Consider the following 19,271-nt stretch of genomic DNA (forward strand, 5'->3'; position numbering starts at 1 on the left):
TGTGTGCCTCAGAGGGCACAGAGAGCCAGCCAGTGCCCTTGAGGACCAACACCTAGATACCAGACTCACTGTTCCCTCCTCCTTCCCAATCAAACCGGCCTTTCCTCCCCTCAGTAAATGGCCCTTCTCTTTACACAGTGGCTCAAGCTGGAAGCTGGAGTCTTCCTGGCATCTCCCCTGCTGTTCCCCTCACCCCTTCACTGGTAAATCCTGTCAGCCCTGCCTGCAGGTAGGCTCCTGAGCCCAGACCCTCCTCCATTGTCACTGCTGGCTGCGTTCCAAACCACCCTCCTTTCCCCTGGCTGTCCTCACAGGCTCTGAGTGTTCTTCCTGCACTCAATCTGTTCTCACACAGCAGCCAAAAGATGGCTTAGAGACAGAGATTCTGTCATACCGCCTGCCCGTTCAGGACCTCTACACACTGTCAGCCTTCTCTCCTTATCATGGCCTTCAAGACCTCACACAACCTGCCTTGCTTGTTCTGTATTGTTTGTTTTTTGTTTGGTTGTTTGTTTGGTTTTCAGTGTTGCGCTATGTAGCCTAGGCTGGCCTTGAACTCACAGTGATCTTCCTGACTCAGCCTCCCAAGTGTTAGCGCTATAGATGTATGCCCTTTATCTATTTGAGATAGGGTCTCACTGTGTAGCACAGGCTGTCCTCAAACCTGTAATTCTCCCCCTTTTAGCCTCTTAAAATACATCTCCACTCACTGTGCCCCATTCCTCCTGTTCCTGTGACACAAGTCTTCTGTACTAGACAGTCTCATGGCAAGACTGTTTCCCTCCTCCATTCTATCTCTGCCCAGAGAGGTCTTTCCTAGCCACCTTACTGCAGTGCATGCACGCAGACACGAGGTCCCAGTACACTGTCTACTTTGCATCACCATGCCACTGCTTGGCACTGGACTGTGTGTTCTTTTGTCTATTTATTGTCCATACTCTCCATGAGAACAAGGACTCTGTGAGGGTAAGGCCATATCTGTCCCCTCCCCTACCGTACCTCCAGCTCCTAGACTAATACTAGACACACAGTTCTTGTTTGGTATCATTGTTCAATGAAGATGCTAATGAGTCTTCATGAGCACCACTGAAGGACAGGGCTGGCAAGATGACTCTGTGGGTCAGGGTGCCCGCCACCAAACCTGATGAGTTCTGTCCCTGGAGCCCACAGGTGAGAACTAACTCCCACTAGTAGTCTCATGGCCTGTACCACCCCCCCAAACACACACAAAATAAATAAAACATAGAAAAAATAGCAAGAAAGAATGAAATCCCAAGGGTAGGTGACAATATGCAAAGAGGGCAAAGCAAATTGAGGACCAAAAAGTCACTTTGAAGGAAGTGAAATTTTGGCTCCACTTAATGAGGCATGACGAGAACGCAATACACACTTGGGTCCCCAGCTGGGCTCATTTCTAGGCCTCAACCATGAGGATGTTTTCAGACAGCAACCCTGACTGCACCCCCAAATCCTACAAAGACAACGAAGAAGAAATTCTTCAGTCCAAGGAGTTGCTGTGCCCTGTTACCCTGGGGTAGTCCTTTAAAGGAGGCTCTAGGCAGGATCCTGAGGCCATTGCACTGCCTTGGGACTCTTGGGACTTGCCCCTGAGCTGGGACAAAGCAGCCGCCCCAGGATACCTTGGGAATCTGCATGGCTGCTTGTGGCTCTCCTTCAGAAGTCAGACTCAATGCTTAAGACAACGGTGAGATGCTGGAGAGTGGCCTCTTTTATTAGGTTCGCCCTCTTAGCTGCAGAGAGACCATAGTGCTTGCCCATAGCCCGGAATACTCAAAGGCCAGGGAGCTGAAAAGAGGGCAAGCCTTTAGGCCTCTTTGTCACCATTAATCCTGGTCCCTGCTGGTTTCTACCCTTTTGCATCAGAAAGGCTTTCTTGTATTTTTTTCCCCTTTTTTTAAGAGGAGGAGAAACAGCTGTGCAGGATTTGAGAATGGGATTTTAATGGTCACTGACAGTGCACAAAAGCTCTACTGTGATGGGGAAGTGTTCTGGGGGGCAATTGCCTCCATTGTCCAAGCGCAGCGACACAAGCAGGCCACTCAAGGGAAGAGAGAAGCAACTAGGACATGTTGAGGTCCCACCCCGCACACATGCGTGCACAGCGCTGTTCCCAGGCACCTGTCCTGACATGGTTTCCCTTGTGTTTACCTTGGGGAAGAAGCAAACATATTTGGAAGGTTTGCGGCATGAATTCTTTCCCTTGGTCTTACTATATGGAAGCTGTGACTGATCAGATGAGGTTGTATATGTGAAGCGGGCCTCTCGCTGTGGGGAGAAAGAAACAGGGCCTTCTTGACTGTGGGCAGCCCTTTGATCACTTAGGAAATCCCAGTTGATATGGGATGACTTGAGGCCTCTTCAAACAGAACCTTGGCAAGGACTGGGGGTGGGTAAATAGCTCCAAGGTGGAGCCTCATGTGGACAGTCCTGTGTCCATCTGGTACCCTGTTCAGTGAGACACGGGTCTAGGCCTGAACATGTGCACCGTGTTTTCCGCTAGAGGAACTGGCGGTGCCAATCCCATCGCTCTGCCTCTTCATGAGGATTGACTGTGCTGCTGAGATCAGTTATAACCTGGGTGTCTGCTACCAGCTCTTCCTCCAGTGGAAATGGCTTAGGCCAGAGGCACTCTGGACAGACTAGCACTGGTTTGATTTCTGCCAGCCTCCATGACCACTCGGCTGGAGAAATCCATAGAAGAGTTATTCTCATGAGACATGGGCTAGAAGCAGTGCAGTTGTAGAAACCATCGTGCAACAAGGCTGTGTGCAGAGATTAAGTCTGAAATATAGACACTGCCACGGGAATGCGCATCCTGCTCGTTATGGCATTGAGTGCCAAGGAAGCAAGGAAGGTTTGCATTTAGGATTTCAGTTATAACAAAATTATAAACTCTTTGGGGGCTGGAGAGATGGCTCAGTGGTTAAGAGCACTAGCTGCTCTTCCAGAGGACCCAGGTTTGATTCCCAGCACCCACATGGTAGTAACAACCATTTGTAACTCCAGTTTCAGGGGGCTTGACTCCTTCTTTTGACTTCTGTAGGCACCAGGCACACACATGGTGTACAAATATACATGAAGGCAGAACAGTTATACACATAAAATAAAATCTTTTTGAAAAATCACAAACTCATAAAAACAACCCACAAATATTTTAAGACAAAAATGTAAACAATACCAAAAAGTGTTAAGATTTAAATGAATATAGATATTATTGGTTAAGAACATCTAACCGTAGTAATAATACCTGAAATGTTGCATAGCCTCATTCTGATGAAAATAAAAACCTCATTTTAAACAATATTTTTGAGAAAATAATGAAAAATGGGTAATAAACAATTTTTGTTTGTTTTTGAGACTAGGTTTTGCTCTGTAGGCCTTGAACTTGATATGCAGACTAGGTTGGCCAGATCTGTCTGTCTCTGTCTCCTGAGAGTTGGGATACCTGGCACTGAATGATTAATTAATTACTGATGACATTGTTTATCTTGTATAAACCTAAGATTCTCTATGCAAACTGCACTTCTAGGATGGGAAGGAGATAACACCTCTTCAGACAGTTGAGGTGTGTTATAGTCAACTTTGTCCTATGGCTCTCTTTTCTGTTTCCTGGAAGATTTAAGTTTTAAAAAGAGCATGTTTGTTCTAGTCAGACCCTTATCTACCTAACAAAGTCCTGAGCTTTTGTCTCCTCTCGTGTGAAGTACTCTCTTCCTCTCCTAAGTCAGAGTCCAAGGTGCTAACCATTTCACCAGGGAAACGCCCTCTTAGATTCAGAACTCTAAACCTTGCCAAAGATGTATTCCACAGAGAGGCTGTGAGACTTTGGACCAAGTTATTTAGCCCCTCTTCCTAGGTACTCTTCCTGTAAACTAGAGCTAATGGTGTCACCTGTTCTCCAGGGTTATGCTAAGGAATACATGGCATATTACAGATAAAGTGTCTGGCATGTCATGTACACAGTAGGTGCTTAATGTCAGCTACATAGAAAGGCTATTCAGGGGCTATAAGGATGATGCTTGACTGTTGAAATATACCACACTGGGTATATTTACTTCACTTTTGTGCCGTAGAACAGGGCATAAATCCTTATTTAACTAGCACCATCAGACTCTTGAATAAACTAGCAATCAGAAGCATAGTCATGAATTTTCTTATTGCTTATTCTTCTGGAACATTTACAAGGGTTTATGCTTTGGAATGCATTTATTGCACATCTGAAGTATGCTGTTTAATGAGACCCTCAAGACCTTACCCATGCAGTGGCTGAAGGAGGAGCTTTAGAAAACACAGCTTCTGATGGGTTTCCTCCTTCCAGTGCCCACTCCCTGCCACCACCAGGAATAAAATTCCAATGTCTGGAATTCCGGGACTTCTTTTACCTTTCCTCATCTCCCTTTCCCTTTGTTCCAATATGCCATGCAAGAACCTCTGAGACAGCCTATTTCTACTGGGGAGATCCTATCCATCCTTCAAGTCCTGACTCAAATATGACTTCCTTTAGGAAGCCTTGTAGGATGCTGCTAGGCAGAGTTCAGAACACCTTCCTGGGAGCTGGACCTGTATATAGCTCAGTGGGAGAGTGACTAGCATATGTGAGGTGTAGGCCCAATCTTTGATTCTTCCAGGTGAAACACACACATACACACACACACACACACAGAGACAGAGACAGAGACAAATGAGACAAAAAATGAGTAATTTTCACCTTTTTACTCTTTTGATAGCCCTGTAAACTCGAACATCCCAGATGTTAAACAAACAAACAAACCAGAAACCCTACCAAACATTCCACCAAATGCTTCTGCACTAAATAAGGTTCCTATGGTCCTGGATGACTGGTCTAAGGAGGTATAGACCTATTAGATCAGGGGTGGTGATAGGAACCCAGAAACGGTGCACACTTTATCTTTAAGGGATTTGCTTGGGGAGTGTGGTCCATCTTCATCTTAACACCTTCATCTCTACACTAACATCATGCTTCCTCAGCCTCTGTCTCACACTGACCAGATTGTCCCCCCTTTGGCTAGTCAGTTGCAGAGCTGGGACGTATTATGATGGATCACAAGAACGCTGCATTTTATGTCCAAATGGAACCTTCCAAAATGAGGAAGGACAAGTCACTTGTGAACCATGCCCGAGACCAGAAAATCTTGGGGCTCTAAAAATCTCAGAAGCCTGGAATGTATCTGAATGTGGAGGTAAGGGTTCTGTCTGTCTCTTCTTGTTCCTTTAACCCCCACTGTCATTGACTCGGGACAATGCACACTAGACCTTGGTCTTCCTACAAGCAGAGACCATGGTGGGCTCATTATTAGTTCTCTGTTGCTTGGGTCAGCACCTGACCCATGGGGCTGATGCCCATATGAGCAAATGCATAAAGATAGGGACACAGCTCTGTTGGAAGAGTTTGAGCTCCAGTACTGTATTAACGGGGCATAGTAGTGGACACTTGTAATCCCGGTACTTGGGAGGTGGAGGCAGGAAGATCAAGAGTTCAAGGTTATCTTTGACTGTATAGTGAGCTCGAGGTCAGCCTAGGCGACATGAGACCCTGTCTTAAAAAATAAGGACAAAAAGATGGGGAAGATGTTGGTAGAACAATATAAATGTTACACTTATACGCTTTCTTCACTCTGAAAATATGCACACCAGAGACCTCAGTCATTGCTTGGTCTAAAGGGCCCTGGTTAAGCAAAATGGGTCACAAAACAATATTGAAACATGTGAATCTAGAAAAGGGACAGGTAGTGATAGGGGAAGGATGGAGAGAAACTTGAGCTGGAAAAGAGTAATTAGAATACATTGGATATGTGCTGATACAAAATTAATAAAAAATAATTGGAAAAACCCAAATAAATAAATAAAAAGTAAATATAAATCAAATCCAAAAATAACCCCCCAAATCCCACAAATCAACAACATATGGGATTTGGGTAGGGTTGCAAGAGAGACTCTATAGAGCATCTTGTTAAGGCCAAGCTGTTTCCTAAAGAACAGAGCTTCTGGGAATCTTTCACTAATGTCTTCCTCCTTTCCTGATCTTGAGAGGGAAAAAAGCAACCATGCTTAAAGCCAGTGTCGCTGGGTCCTTCTGTCCATGTGGGGTGAGTTTTTTGGGTTTGGTAGACTGATTGTAGTAGGTCAGGACATACCTCAGTGCATGGAGATGCAACTGAGAGATGGTGAAATGGGAGACTCTAAGTCAGTTCATACAGTTTCTAAGTAAGGTTGGGCTTCTGTGTGTAATCACCAGATTGACTCCATAGCAGAGATGGAGTCTCATGTCCCTCACTCCATTCTCACCCTAAGCCCACCCCATTACAAGGGATGCCCGGGTAGGGTGCAGGCCAAGGCGCCACACATATTAGGCTTTTCTCATACTAGAAGCAGATAGCATGACCTCTTGGTGCCCATCTTTGGACTATGTAGGCGTGTGTTCAAACCTCAGGTACTTGTCCACCTCCTCCTAGGGATCCTGGTGAGACTGGCTGGGTGCTTCTCACTGATGTGTGAGCTGAAGTTAGCATGGGGTATCAGGCCTCACAAAGGCCCATCACTTCTGCAGAAAGGTGGGGAATGGCCTCCCTGGGGAGCCTCACTCACCCAGAGCCGTTACTCCCTGCAGGCCTGTGTCAACCGGGTGAATATTCGGCAGATGGATTTGCCCCTTGCCAGCTCTGTGCCCTGGGCACTTTTCAGCCTGATGTGGGCCGGACGTCATGCCTCCCATGTGGAGGAGGTCTTCCTACGAAACATCTGGGAGCGACTTCCTTCCAGGATTGTGAAACCAGAGGTGAGCACTTGCTTGCCTCTTTCTGGAGCTTCTCTTCTGGGTTCTGCAGGGTCCGAGCTGCCCCTGTGGTAGGGTTTTAGGTCTCCCCAGCCACCTAGGCTGCTCACACAGGTCTGATGAGTGGGCAGCAATGAGCAGGTTATACAAACAGACCTCTAGTCCTCCTGTAACTCAGTGTCCTAGTCTAGCTGCTCCCCCAGCACCCCCATTCAGTCCTCCCAGCCCCCTCCAGATTCCATTCCCTGCCTCTCCCAAGGGAAGCCCAAGTCAGCCTCGGTCTGTGCCCGCGTTGTTCCCACCCCAAAGATTTAAGAGGTGACCACTCCTGCCTGGCCGCCTGCATCCAGTGCATTTTGAATATTATGAATCCCTCTCACTCTGGCTATTGAGGGAATTGTGTTAATTAATCCCAGCTTGCCAGGAAAGCAGTGTTTCATCTAGGCATAATATTTTATTTCGTAAACCTTGAAGCATTTGATTAAAAATAGTCTTTTCTCTTCACAGTTCAATGTTCGCCTGGGCATTTCTACAACACCACCACACACCGATGTATTCGCTGTCCACTGGGGACGTACCAGCCTGAATTTGGAAAAAATAACTGTGCTTCCTGCCCGGGCAATACTACCACTGACTTTGATGGCTCTACCAATATAACACAGTGTAAAAGTAGGCTTTTCTCTAAGGTGTTTCATAGGCTGGATCAGACTTGGGCAGGGGTGTGAGGAGGTGGTGGGGTTCCAGGTTCATTCGGGATTGCATGCATGAGGTTAGCCCCACTCATAGCTAAGTGGGCCAGTGCTATGGGAGAGACTGCAATGTCTTGGCTGTTAAAATGGGAGCTATAGCTATGACCAACAAGTACTCCCCTTTTTTATATGTGTGGAACAGGGGATTGAACCAGGTGCTTAAAACAATATACCCTGCATCCCCGAGGCCCACTCCAGCTACCTCCTACACTTACAACTGTACCTTTCCCTGCAGGATAGTTTTAGTTCAACCTAGCTCAACATGCATTGTCTGAGTCCTGCCCTGTTCCCAGCATCCTGCTATGTCAGCCTGGCCAAGCTGCCAGGAAGCAGTCTGTAGGACTGCAGAAGGAGCATGTGATTGGTCTCTGGAGGAAAGGTCTTTGGAGGGCATGGAAGGAGGATGGAGCAGATAGGAGAGAGCTTCATGTTGCAGACAGCGCTCAGGAAAGCCAAGGCTTAGGCAAGCAAAACTCCTTCTGGGAGCAGAAGAGCTAGCAGGCCAGGAAAAGGAGGCCTTGGGGCCCTGCTAGAGTGTGGTTTGTAGTTTCAACAATGGGGGAATGAACCATTTAAGGACTTGCTAATGTGGGCATTTCCTGCATTACCTGATATGTGAAATTCTACAGTAAAGGCCAAAAGTAGAGCTCCCCTAATAGTGACCACCATCTAGGCTGGTGAGGAGGCCTCCCCAAACTGGAGAAGCTTGGGGTTGACAGGAGCATCGAACCAGTGGAGTTTTATGGTTAAAAGGTTAACTAGCTTTCTCTGCTGGGCTGCTTTTTATTTGTTTGTTGTGTTTTGTTTTGATTTCTGTAGTGGGGATTGAAACTAGGGCCTCGTGCATGTGAGGCAAGAATTTTACCACTGAGCTACAGTGTTAGCCCCAAATGTCATCTCGTCTCAATGTAGTTGTGGCCATAGACACTCGTCTTGAATACATGCTTTGACAGCAGTCTCACTACTATCCATGAGAGCCTCATCTGTTGGTAGACTAGACTTTGGAAAGATTTACAGTGTTAGGAAATTCTTCCATATACCAAGATGACTCTGTTCCTAGTCTTCCCACTTCCTGGGCTTTGGCTATCTGTCAGGAGCCCCAAGTCCCTCAGGCAACCCTGAATGCCATGACTCTCCTTTCTCCTTTTCCTCTCAGAAGAAAAGCCTAGTAATTTTTTTGTTTACTACTGTTAACTCCAAGTTATAGTTACAGACAAACCACTCCCAATTTCTCTTGTACAGGTTTACCCGATGGTATTAAACAGTAAGTTCCCTGAGGAACTCCTTACTATGCCTGTATCTAAGCTCCAGATCTCTGGGTGACATGTGGGGCTCATTGCCTGACAATAGAGCTGAGGCAGTGAGCATGTACCCATGAGCTCTTTTCTGAGTGCATCCAATAGTTAATTGAAACTTCCTTCTCTATTGAAAAGTAAAACACAAAGAACAGTGAAAAAAAGTTGTCTTATCTTCATCAAAGCTCTTGGTCAAATATTCTCTGCTGAGCTGTGAGCTGTGTTCTGAGGTCAGGGTTATGTTCCCCTGATATGTAGGATGGTAAACAAAATAGCAAAGATGAAATGTGTCGAGCTCGGCGTCTTCAGGCTAGCCTGGTAAGCTGCTCTGGGGAGTCCATGCTGCTTGGCCCCCACAGAGGCCATGAGTACTATGGGATGCAACAGGGAGTCTTCGGTTCTTGGCTACCCTTGGGGTGGCTACAATTGCAATGACAGTGTTTTGCCCTCCTAATTCATGACACTTCCTTTCCAGACACAAAGTGTGGAGGGGAGCTGGGGGATTTCACAGGGTATATTGAGTCCCCAAACTACCCTGGGAACTACCCCGCCAACTCGGAGTGCACCTGGACCATCAACCCACCCCCTAAACGTCGTATCCTGATTGTGGTCCCCGAGATCTTCCTGCCCATAGAAGATGACTGTGGTGACTACCTGGTGATGCGGAAAACTTGTGCGTCTCTCCCTGGGCTTCCCTTCCATCCCAAGGCAGCCTGGGAAACCTGATTCCACCCCCACCCCCAGCTTTAAATGTGAGGAACAGGTCTATTGGATTTTTTCCTTCATAGTAGAACAGAGACAGGACATGAGTTTATAGCCAAGTGGGGCTGACTTGACATTGTTCACTCAAGGTAGCAGCCCTAGGCCAAAGGCATAGTGCAGCCAGGAAGGAAGGAAGGCCCCTCCTGTCATCCTGAGCCAGCTTCTGGTGTCTATAAAGGGATGCTACCATCACTGCAGCTTGATGACAGAGATGAGAGTGGGCTCAACCCCAGATTCACCTCCTTCTGGGTCTATGGTCTCTGGTGGACATTCTATTCACTATAGTCTGGGGTGGGGGGCAGGTTGGAGAAATGGCAGCCGCTGCCTTGTTTGTCTGCTGAGGGCAGGTGGGGCTTACTTAGCCTTTCCTTGGGGTACAGTATAACTCCCCCCAATCTTCCAGGGCTTTCTACTATTGGGATAAGCCTAAAAGCTCTGTGTGAGTGAGTGTGTGAGTGAGTGTGTGTGTGGGGGGGTAGGTACTTGTAGAGGCTTGAAGACAACCTCAGTTGTCATTCCTCAGATGCCATCCATCTTGTTTTGTGGGGCAGGTTCTCTCATTGGCTTGGTGCTTATCAAGAAGGCTAGACTGGCTGGGCAGCAAACCCCAGGGGTCCCTGTGTCTCAGCTACCCCATGACTACTCTATCTGGCTTAAAAAACAAAAACAGAAAACAAAACATGGGTTCTGGATACCAGACTCAGGTCCTCATGTTTGCAAGGAAAGCACTTTACCAAGGGAGCTGTTTCCCCAGCCCAACAGTTCTTGAGCTTAACTTACTGTGTGGGTTAAGTGTTTTCAGCGTTTTCCTGACTGCTGGCTCCTTGACACCTCTTGAACACCACCTCCTCCAACTTCCCTTGGCAGCTTCATCAAATTCTGTGACCACATATGAAACCTGCCAGACCTACGAACGCCCCATCGCCTTCACCTCCAGGTCAAAGAAGCTGTGGATTCAGTTCAAGTCCAATGAAGGGAACAGTGCCCGAGGATTTCAGGTCCCCTATGTGACATACGATGGTGAGCAAGAGTGTGACGCTCGGGCTGCTGGGTGGTGTGGCTCTGCTCTGAACGGAAGGAATTGGCTTCTAGCTAGCTGCCAGACGCTAACAAGCACACCCACTCAGCCAGCCAGGCAGGGCAAGGCAAAAGGACATGGCTGACTCACTGGGCCACATTTTAAAGAGACATTTGGGCACACTTCCTGTAGGAATGAAAAGGAACAGTCTAGAGAATACAGGGAACATGAGTAGAATCGGGTGTGGGAATGTGGCTGCTGAGGTCAGACAGCAGGCTATCTGTTCCAGGACTTGTAGGTTACTTATCATCTCGAAGTCTTGTTTTTTTCATTCCCAGTGGTGACTGAACCCAGGGCTTCTAACAACTCTGCGCTACACCTCTAGTAAAGCTGCTCTCTCTCTCTCTCTCTCTCTCTCTCTCTCTCTCTCTCTCTCTCTCTCTCTCTCTCTCTCTCTCTCCCCCCAAGACAGGGTCTCTCTGTGTGGCCCTGGCTGTCCTGGAACTCACTCTGTAGACCAGGCTGGCCTCAAATCTCACAAAGATCCTTCTACCTCCCTCTGCCTACCAAATGCTGGGATTAAAGACGTGCATCGCCATGCCAGCAAGCCATGTTTTCTTAATGATGAAGAAAATCATTTGAATGAACATTAAGAGTTTAACATGGGACAGTTCCTGGCGGATAGGAATTGCTCAAAAGTATATTGACTTTTGCAGGTTGTGACATTTATTAGATTGCTCCTTAGAAGAGGAAGAGGCTTAACTCCAGGCCCTGCCCTGCTTTTGACACTGTGATCTTGGGCAAGTTAGATGATGTTTCTGGATCCTCTGATCTCTGGAGACTTACTTAAGACTCTGAGACTTGGTCAACAAATACTTATTGTGACCAGAACACCAAAGTGTGTATTTTGCCATAGGTGCTTTTACAGGGCACGTACAAAGTTCTTGGAGTGCAGAGGAGGAGAAAGCAGCAATTATTCTGAAGAGGCTTGGAGGGAAAAATCAGTTTCAAGAGGTCTGGGTCTTGAAAGAATATGTAAATTGGGTTGGGACATAAATAGAGTGGAAGAACATTCAGGAAGAGGGCAAAGGATAGAGCATGTAGCCCAACTGGGTCTGACTTGGCCAGTGGGTAGGGAGCACAGGGGGACAAATGAGGAAGGGTTAGCAGTGAGTAGCCAAGCTCAGGAGAGTAGGCTTAATTTTACAGGGGGTCGTTAAAGATTTCTAGGCAAAGGACCTTGGCTTTCCTAACTTCCTTCCTTCCTTCCTTCCTTCCTTCCTTCCTTCCTTCCTTCCTTCTTCCTTCCCCCCCCGCCTCTCTCTCTGTCTCTCTCTGTCTCTCTCTCTCTCTCTCTCTGTCTCTCTCTCTCTCTCTGTCTCTCTCTCTGTCTCTCTGTCTCTGTCTCTGTCTCTGTCTCTGTCTCTGTCTCTGTCTCTGTCTCTGTCTCTCTCTGTCTCTCTCTCTCTCTCTCCCCCTCATTTTCCAAGACAGGGTTTCTCTGTGTAACAGCCCTGGCTGCCCTGGAACTCACTCTGTAGACGAGGCTGTCCTCCAACTAACAGAGACCCACCTGCCTCCATCTCCTGAGTGCTGGGACTAAAGGCGTGTGCCACCACCACCAGGCTACATAGTTTATTTCTAACACGTGACAAAGACTAGACTCTCATTCTGCCCTGAAGTTGCTTCAATAATATGTAATGCCCAGGACAAGGACTCTTGGAATCTGATGTCTGGGACTCTGTTGAAAGAGACACTGAGCCTAGCTCCTGCCTGGAAGCAGATGTCTGACAAGTTCTCCTGTCTGAAGTCAGGGAAGAAACCAAGCAGACCTTAGGACTTGGACAAATGTTATCAAGGCATTGAAACATTTTCATACATTACACTTCATTGTGCCTTTGTGAAATATATAAATGCCCCCCACTTTTAAAGAATAATTATTTGTATTTTATGTCCATTGGTGTTTTGCCTGCATGTATGAGGGTGTTGGACCATCTAGAACTGCTGTGAGCTGCCGTGTAGGTGCTAGGATTTGAACCTGGGTCTTTGGAAGAGCAGCTAGTGCTCTTAACCACTGAGTCATATCTCCAGCCCCCTAAATGTCCCTTTAACATGTTTTTTATTTAATTTTATTTTATGTACATTGGTGTGAGGGTGTCGGGTCCCCTGGAACTGGAGTTACAGACAGTTGTGAGTTCCCATGTGAATTCAGGGAATTGAACTCAAGTCCTCTGGAAGAATATCCAGTGCTCTTACCTGCTGAGCCATCTCTCCAGCTCCAAATGTCCCCTTTTTAATGGAAAAAATATGAAAACGAGGGGCTGGAGATATAGTTCAGTTGGTAGACTGTTTATATAACACGCATGAAGCCCATGCTCAACCTCCTAGCTCTGTATAAGCCAGGTGTGGTGACACTGCGATCCTAGCAGAAGCTGGCAGGAATGGGTGAGGTGCAGATGACAACTGCAGATGAATGCATTCTGCAAGCGAGAGTCATGGTGACAGCCATTGGGCATTCCTGAGCACCAGGTATGCACCACAGTGCCTTTTATGGGGCACGTTCCTCATGGTCACCCCATGCATCGGACCGGGTCACTTTCTGATGTAACAGATGAGGCCACTTGCTGAGAGATTTAAATAATTGACCTGAGATCATGACATGGCAAAGTTGCAGAACTGGGATGACCCAGGTCTAGGGACTTCAGAGCCTGAGTTCTTACCTGTGAACTTCTCTGTTTTTGAAAGGCAGAAGAAAGACAGGAAACACAGAAGCTCTTAGAAACAGTGTGTGTGTGTGTGAGTGAGTGTGTCTGTGGTGTGTGTGTGTGTGTGTGTGTGTGTGTGTGTCTGTGTCTGTGTCTGTGTTTGTGTCTGTGTCTGTGTGTGTTTTAAAGACAACATTCTGGAAACATTTGGTATAATGGCAAAGCATGGTCTCGTTTTCTGTTATACCAGAGTGCACAACAACCTGCATTCCTAATAGTAGATTCCCTTTATGGAAAGAAGCCAGACCTCTGAGGTTCAGACACTGAACAAGGGTATAAAACTAATACTAAAGTAAGCAGGGCATGGTGGCACATAGCTGTAATGCAGTATTTAATGGGTAGAGGCAGGAGGATCAGGAATTCGAGGCCAGCTTTGGTTACATAACAATTTTAAGGCCAGCCTGGTCTACATTAGACCTTATTTTAAAGAAAAAAAAAGAAAAAGAAATAAAACTTATTCTCTTGATTTTGTTTTATTTATTTGGTCTTCGCTGTTGATGTGTTTGTTTTGAGACAGGGCCCTATAGTTCACAAAGTCACCATGTAGGCCAAGCTAGTCTTGAACTTGTGTACTTACATTATCTATTTATTAGAATGAAAGAGTAAGGACAAAGTTGCCACATCAGTAGTAGCGATGATGCTGTGTGTGTATCAGATATTAATTATGCACTGATGTTGTTCCTTCACCATCTCTGGATGGAAGAAACTTCTTGGGAACTCTTCTATGGATGCTCTTATAAGTCATGTGGCTTCTCAGCACATGTTATGCATACAAAAAGGCAATTTTTGATGTGTCTTGGCATTGGAGAGAACTGTGCTCTGCATATGCTTTTTTGAGTTATGACAATGGGAAGCAGGCTAGACTTCAAAGTGGGGTGAAATTACATTTGGAGAAGGAATACTGTGTGCACTGAATTTAATGTGTATGCCAGGACCAAAGAAATGATTAACGAGAAAGCAAGAAGGTTATTCTTTCTCAGATAGTCAAGTTCTCCATCCCCAGCCCTATTCCCGCTGAAGAGAGAAGAGGTTTTCTGGTGATCAGGAGCCTGGTTACCTTATACAGTGCAAGGGCAGGAAGATAGCTGGGATGGGCAGGTGTTAAAGAGGGAATGAAAAAGCCCAGATGAGCTCACAGTGGAGGGAGCACACATAGGAGCAGATCACCAAGCACAGAGCCCTAAGGCCCTCCTACAGGAAAAGGCCAGGGACAGGAGGAGAGCAAAAACTCCCCAAGAAGCATCCAGTGAAGCAGTGGGAAACCCAAAGTGCAGAATGTTCTAGGAGATGAGAGAGGAAGTGAATGAAGGAGGAGGGTGACCAGTCAGGTCATTGCTACTAATGCATGAAGAAAACCGAGGACCGACATTTGACACTGGGACACACAGCACGAAGCTCATTGCTGGCCTCGGGAGGTAGCGTTGGAGGAGTGGTTGGGGCAAGACTGAGCCCAGTGGGTTCAGGAGAAGAAGAAAAGCCCAGTTGTAGACTGTGTGAGCTGACTCTGCTCTGGGAGCAAACGGGAAGAGAGACATGGGATGGAAACTAGCAGGACAGATGACGTTAAACAAGGCATCCTTAAGGTCGGTTTTTGTGCTAATGGGAGTTAGTAGAAAGGTTTTCGCGTAGGGAAAGTGTAGAATAAGCATCCTTGATTTGGGGAGGGAAGATGCACGTGGTATGGGAGGTAGAGGATGGGTCTTGACTGAAGGCACAGAAGACTTTTCTGAGGGAAGGGGAAGGAGGCAGGGCAGATGCCAGCTGAGTGGAGGTGCTGAATGTCTTCTCGTTGTCAGAATGGAAAGTTCTCCGAGAGCAGCCACTGATGGAGGACTTCTCAGGGGTTATTAAAGACAGAAGTGTGGGTTTGGAAATAATTATCAGTGAGAAGCAAATGTGTCCTTTATTTCAACAGAAGACTACCAGGAACTCATTGAAGACATAGTTCGAGATGGCAGACTCTATGCATCTGAGAACCACCAGGAAATACTGAAGGTGAGTACCTGCCTCAGCAGACAGGAAGGTAGCCGTGAGCTCCCACATACAGCCCTGCCTTCCAGACACTGAGCCTATGTGGACCAAGGCCAGCTCCATCCTTTCCCATGATTTAATTTTGTTAAATGTGAAGTTTCTATGGCTAGTGTTTATATGTGTATATATATATATGTGTGGGGGGGGTGTATGAGTGTTTTATATATATGTATATCATATATATTTGAGAATTTTATATATAATGTATTTTATATACACAATGTATTTTATACATATATACAATGTAGTTGATCTTATCTAGCCTTCCCCCTAACCACTGTCAGACCCTACTCAAGGCATTCCCTTACCAATTTCATGTTCTCTCTCTTTTTTTAAGTAACCCAGTGAGTCTAATTAGTCCAACTGTAGTGCATACAATCAGTGTATGCGCATGGCGGTAGGGCCAGCCGCTGGAATATGGGTAATCTGTTAAGGACCATACCTCTGAAAACTGAGTCTCTCTCCTGCAGCAGCCCTCAACTAAGGGTGAGGCTTTGTGAGCTCTTCACCCACCCATCCTGGGCTGTGGCTTGATCTTGTACTGGTCTTATGCCGGCAAACAGCTACTGGAGTTCATGAGTGCAATCTATTTACATTGGGCATTTGTGGAGGGGCAGGTGTGGCAGGTGCTTGTTTACAAATCCCAGTCAGGGGCATATAGTGCTTTTATGTTCAGCTTGAATAGTGAAAGACCATTGGTTCCTAGTTTATAAACTCAAAGCCCACCACATTTTAGATACTTGTAAGTAATTAATAGGAAATACTCACCTATCACTAACCCTAAACCATTTTCCAAATTTCTATGTTGTATCTCATACAGTTGAGAAACAAGTTTTCATATGTCAAAAATTTTCATAAAGTAATACATACTTATTACTAACAATTAAGAAAAATTAAAACTGGAAAGAAGATAAAAATCAGTGGAAACAATTTTCACAAAGTGTTTTCTAGCTAGTGAACCTCCCTTCAATAGTGAGTCATTATGATTCCATTGGCAAAATGCCAGAATGTTTGAGTGCTTTGGCCTCGTAACAAAAATTCTCTTCTCTTCAGGATAAGAAACTGATCAAGGCTCTGTTTGATGTCCTGGCACACCCCCAGAACTATTTCAAGTACACAGCCCAGGAGTCCCGAGAGATGTTTCCAAGATCTTTCATCCGATTGCTACGTTCCAAAGTGTCAAGGTTTCTGAGGCCTTACAAGTGACTCTTCCCGCGTGCCACTCAGAGCAGTGTCCTACTGTGGACTCCGTGGGCTGCAGCCCAGCATGCCATTGGGCTGTCATCATGCCCACTCTCGACTCCGCACTGTTGAGGTTTTATAGACAATACAGATAGGTTGGTAAACTGAACTTGGGTTTTCTTCTCCAGCTTCAGCTGTGGACTACATACAGCTTTGAGCAGCACCAGCTTCTCATTGTGCGGGGGTGTGTCCTGGATGTGTCGAGGGCCAGCTCTACTGGCCTCCCTCTGGGCTCTCACTCCTCCAATGGTCTGTAGTGGAAAGGAGGCCACAGAGGGGCCACTCAGGCGGCAGCTCCACTCCCTCAAGACCAGTCCTCTCCCAGGGAGCATCTGTTCTCATGCACAGGTGACCAGGCCGCCAAACAGGCAAGCAGGAGGGGAAGCAAGCACTCCAGGAGCCACCCAGGCCATCTGAGTCATGGGAGGGTTCCCATCCTCTCAGCCTCTAAATGTGTGCGTTCTGAGCAGTGGTGATTAAAAAAAAAGACTAGAATGAACGAGAAGTAACAAGGCAAGTGTAGCCCCTCTTGGGCCGTCAGTAGTGTGCATGCACACATAGCAAAGGCGGAGGCTGGTTGCAGCAGTGTCCCCCGTGTCTTCAGTCAAACTGAGCACTGCTGGAGCTTGGAGAACTCTCGGATGCGAGCCTGATGGAAAGGAGACTTCACCAGCCCAAAGTCAGTGCTGCCGGACTGCCCCCGGTGCCAGGAGTGACTGGCACAAGTGCCTTCCTTTTTCAGTCTCCCAGAGTGAAGCAGTCTGAGATGAAGTGGCATCGTCCAGGGCACTGTCATCCTCTGATGGTGAGCCACACACCTGTTCACGGGCCACAGTTGAGTCACTTTGGTCTGCATAGTGGGACTGCATAGTGATCCCCTCCCAAATAAACTTTACTTTTCAATATAATTGGGTTTTTAAACACTTTAACCCTTACCTCCAGCAGGCAAAAATCTCACTACAGTGGATGAAGAAAAGATCCTATGGGCCAGAGATGTGCAAGGCCCTGGGCTTGGCCCTCGATACCATTTCCCCCCCACAGAAGAAACCTGTCAATCTGGCTTCCCTCTCCCTAATGGACATACTGATTACATATAGCCATAGAGTTTTGTTCTTTCTGTGGCAATTATAGCACATAATTCTGTATACCAAAGTACTGAAATGTTTAATAAGGATTTTTAAAAGAAAACGGAATATTTCAATATTATTAGACCTGTCTTTCCACCTCAATGTTGTTTTTAATCTATTAATAACATTTTTATTTTGAGACAGTGTCTCACTATATAGTGTCTCACTACATAGCCCTGACTAACCTGTGATCTGTATGTAGACCAGGCTGGCCTCAAACTCACAGAGCTCCACCTGCCTCTGTCTCCCAAATGCTGGGATTGAAGGTGTGCACCACCATTTCTGGAGACATTGACATTTATAGGCCCTCATGAACTTTTAATTTTTATTTGGATGAAATTTCTCTTCAAGAATTTGTGCATCTTGCTAGGCACAGTGGCACCTGCAATCCCAGAACTCAGGAAGTACAAACAGGAGGTCACCCTCAGCAACATAGGGAGTTTGAGGCCAGTCTAGATTACAAGAAACCTTTTCTCAAAAAAATGCTTTTGAGCATATTCAATTAAAAATCATCAAGGGGCTAGAGAGATGGCTCATCAGTTAAGAGCACTTGCTGCTTGCAGAGGCCCCAGGTTCAGCTCCTAGCACCCACTCTAGGCAACTTACATCTACCTATACATTTACATTTACATTTCCAGGTAATCTGCCACCCTCTTCTGGCCTCTTTGGGCACTGCATGCACGTGGTGCCCATATACCCAAGCACATACCTATGCAATTTAAAAGTAATAAATCTTGTTTTTAATGTTTAAAAATTATTCTATGTGTGTGGGTGTTTTGTTTACATGTATGTCTGTGCAGCACACGCATGCCTGGCCCAAAGAAACCAGAAGAGGGTGTTGGGGTCACTGGAACTGGAGTTACAAATGACTGACTTTAAGCCAATATTTGTTTGCTTGTTTGTTTGTTTTTGAGAAAGAGTTTCATTATATGTCCCTGGCTAGCCTGGAAATGGCTATGTAGGTTTGGTTGGCCTTGAACTCACTCAGTTCTGGGACTGAAAGTGTGCACTGCCATACGTGGCTATAAAATAAATCTTTTTTAAAAACCATTAAAATGAATTGATAAAGTGGAAAATCAGATTTCACATGAGTTAGTGACCCAGCTGATTATGAGGACAGGAGGGTTGAGCCTAATAACTTTGTGTTGACGAGAGTGTATTGTATTGCTTTTCCAGAAGGCTGGGGATGGCCAAAAGTGGTGGGTTGGCAGGAAACTGCATGGAACCAATGACTTTGAAGTGTGCTTCAGGAGCAGATCACACACCAGGGCTATGCTTCTGGTACAAGTGTGAGCCTCTGAGGTCTTTGAGTTTCTGCTCTAGACATATCAGCTGCCCTGAAAGATTCCGTGGTCCTGTTGGGAAGCTGCCTGGTGAGCCCAGCAGTTGGTTACCTGCTAAGTCAACCCACATTGCATAACCAACCTGTGCCAGGTACTATTTTAGGCCCTAGAGATTAACCAAAGAC

At 46.4% G+C, this 19,271-nt stretch overlaps 1 protein-coding gene across 4 annotated transcripts in view; it reads left to right on the forward strand.

The window, feature by feature from the left end:
* Positions 1–18,560, forward strand: part of Scube2 (signal peptide, CUB domain and EGF like domain containing 2) — a 66,328-nt gene extending 47,768 nt beyond the window's left edge. For 3 of the 4 annotated variants that reach the window (XM_013117482.3, XM_040756500.1, XM_021230460.2), the window contains 7 exons: positions 5,052–5,222; positions 6,650–6,817; positions 7,322–7,483; positions 9,334–9,531; positions 10,488–10,640; positions 15,319–15,398; positions 16,488–18,560. In XM_013117482.3, coding sequence (XP_012972936.1) covers positions 5,052–5,222; positions 6,650–6,817; positions 7,322–7,483; positions 9,334–9,531; positions 10,488–10,640; positions 15,319–15,398; positions 16,488–16,640 — 1,085 coding nt within the window. In that variant the 3' untranslated portion in view covers positions 16,641–18,560. The remainder of the gene's footprint in view (positions 1–5,051; positions 5,223–6,649; positions 6,818–7,321; positions 7,484–9,333; positions 9,532–10,487; positions 10,641–15,318; positions 15,399–16,487) is intronic. The other variant, XM_005075689.4, reaches the window with a different exon arrangement.
* The last annotated feature ends 711 nt before the right edge of the window (positions 18,561–19,271 follow it).

Source organism: Mesocricetus auratus, unplaced genomic scaffold (assembly GCF_017639785.1).
Source record: "Mesocricetus auratus isolate SY011 unplaced genomic scaffold, BCM_Maur_2.0 Super-Scaffold_4256, whole genome shotgun sequence".
Taxonomy (NCBI): Eukaryota; Metazoa; Chordata; class Mammalia; order Rodentia; family Cricetidae; genus Mesocricetus; species Mesocricetus auratus.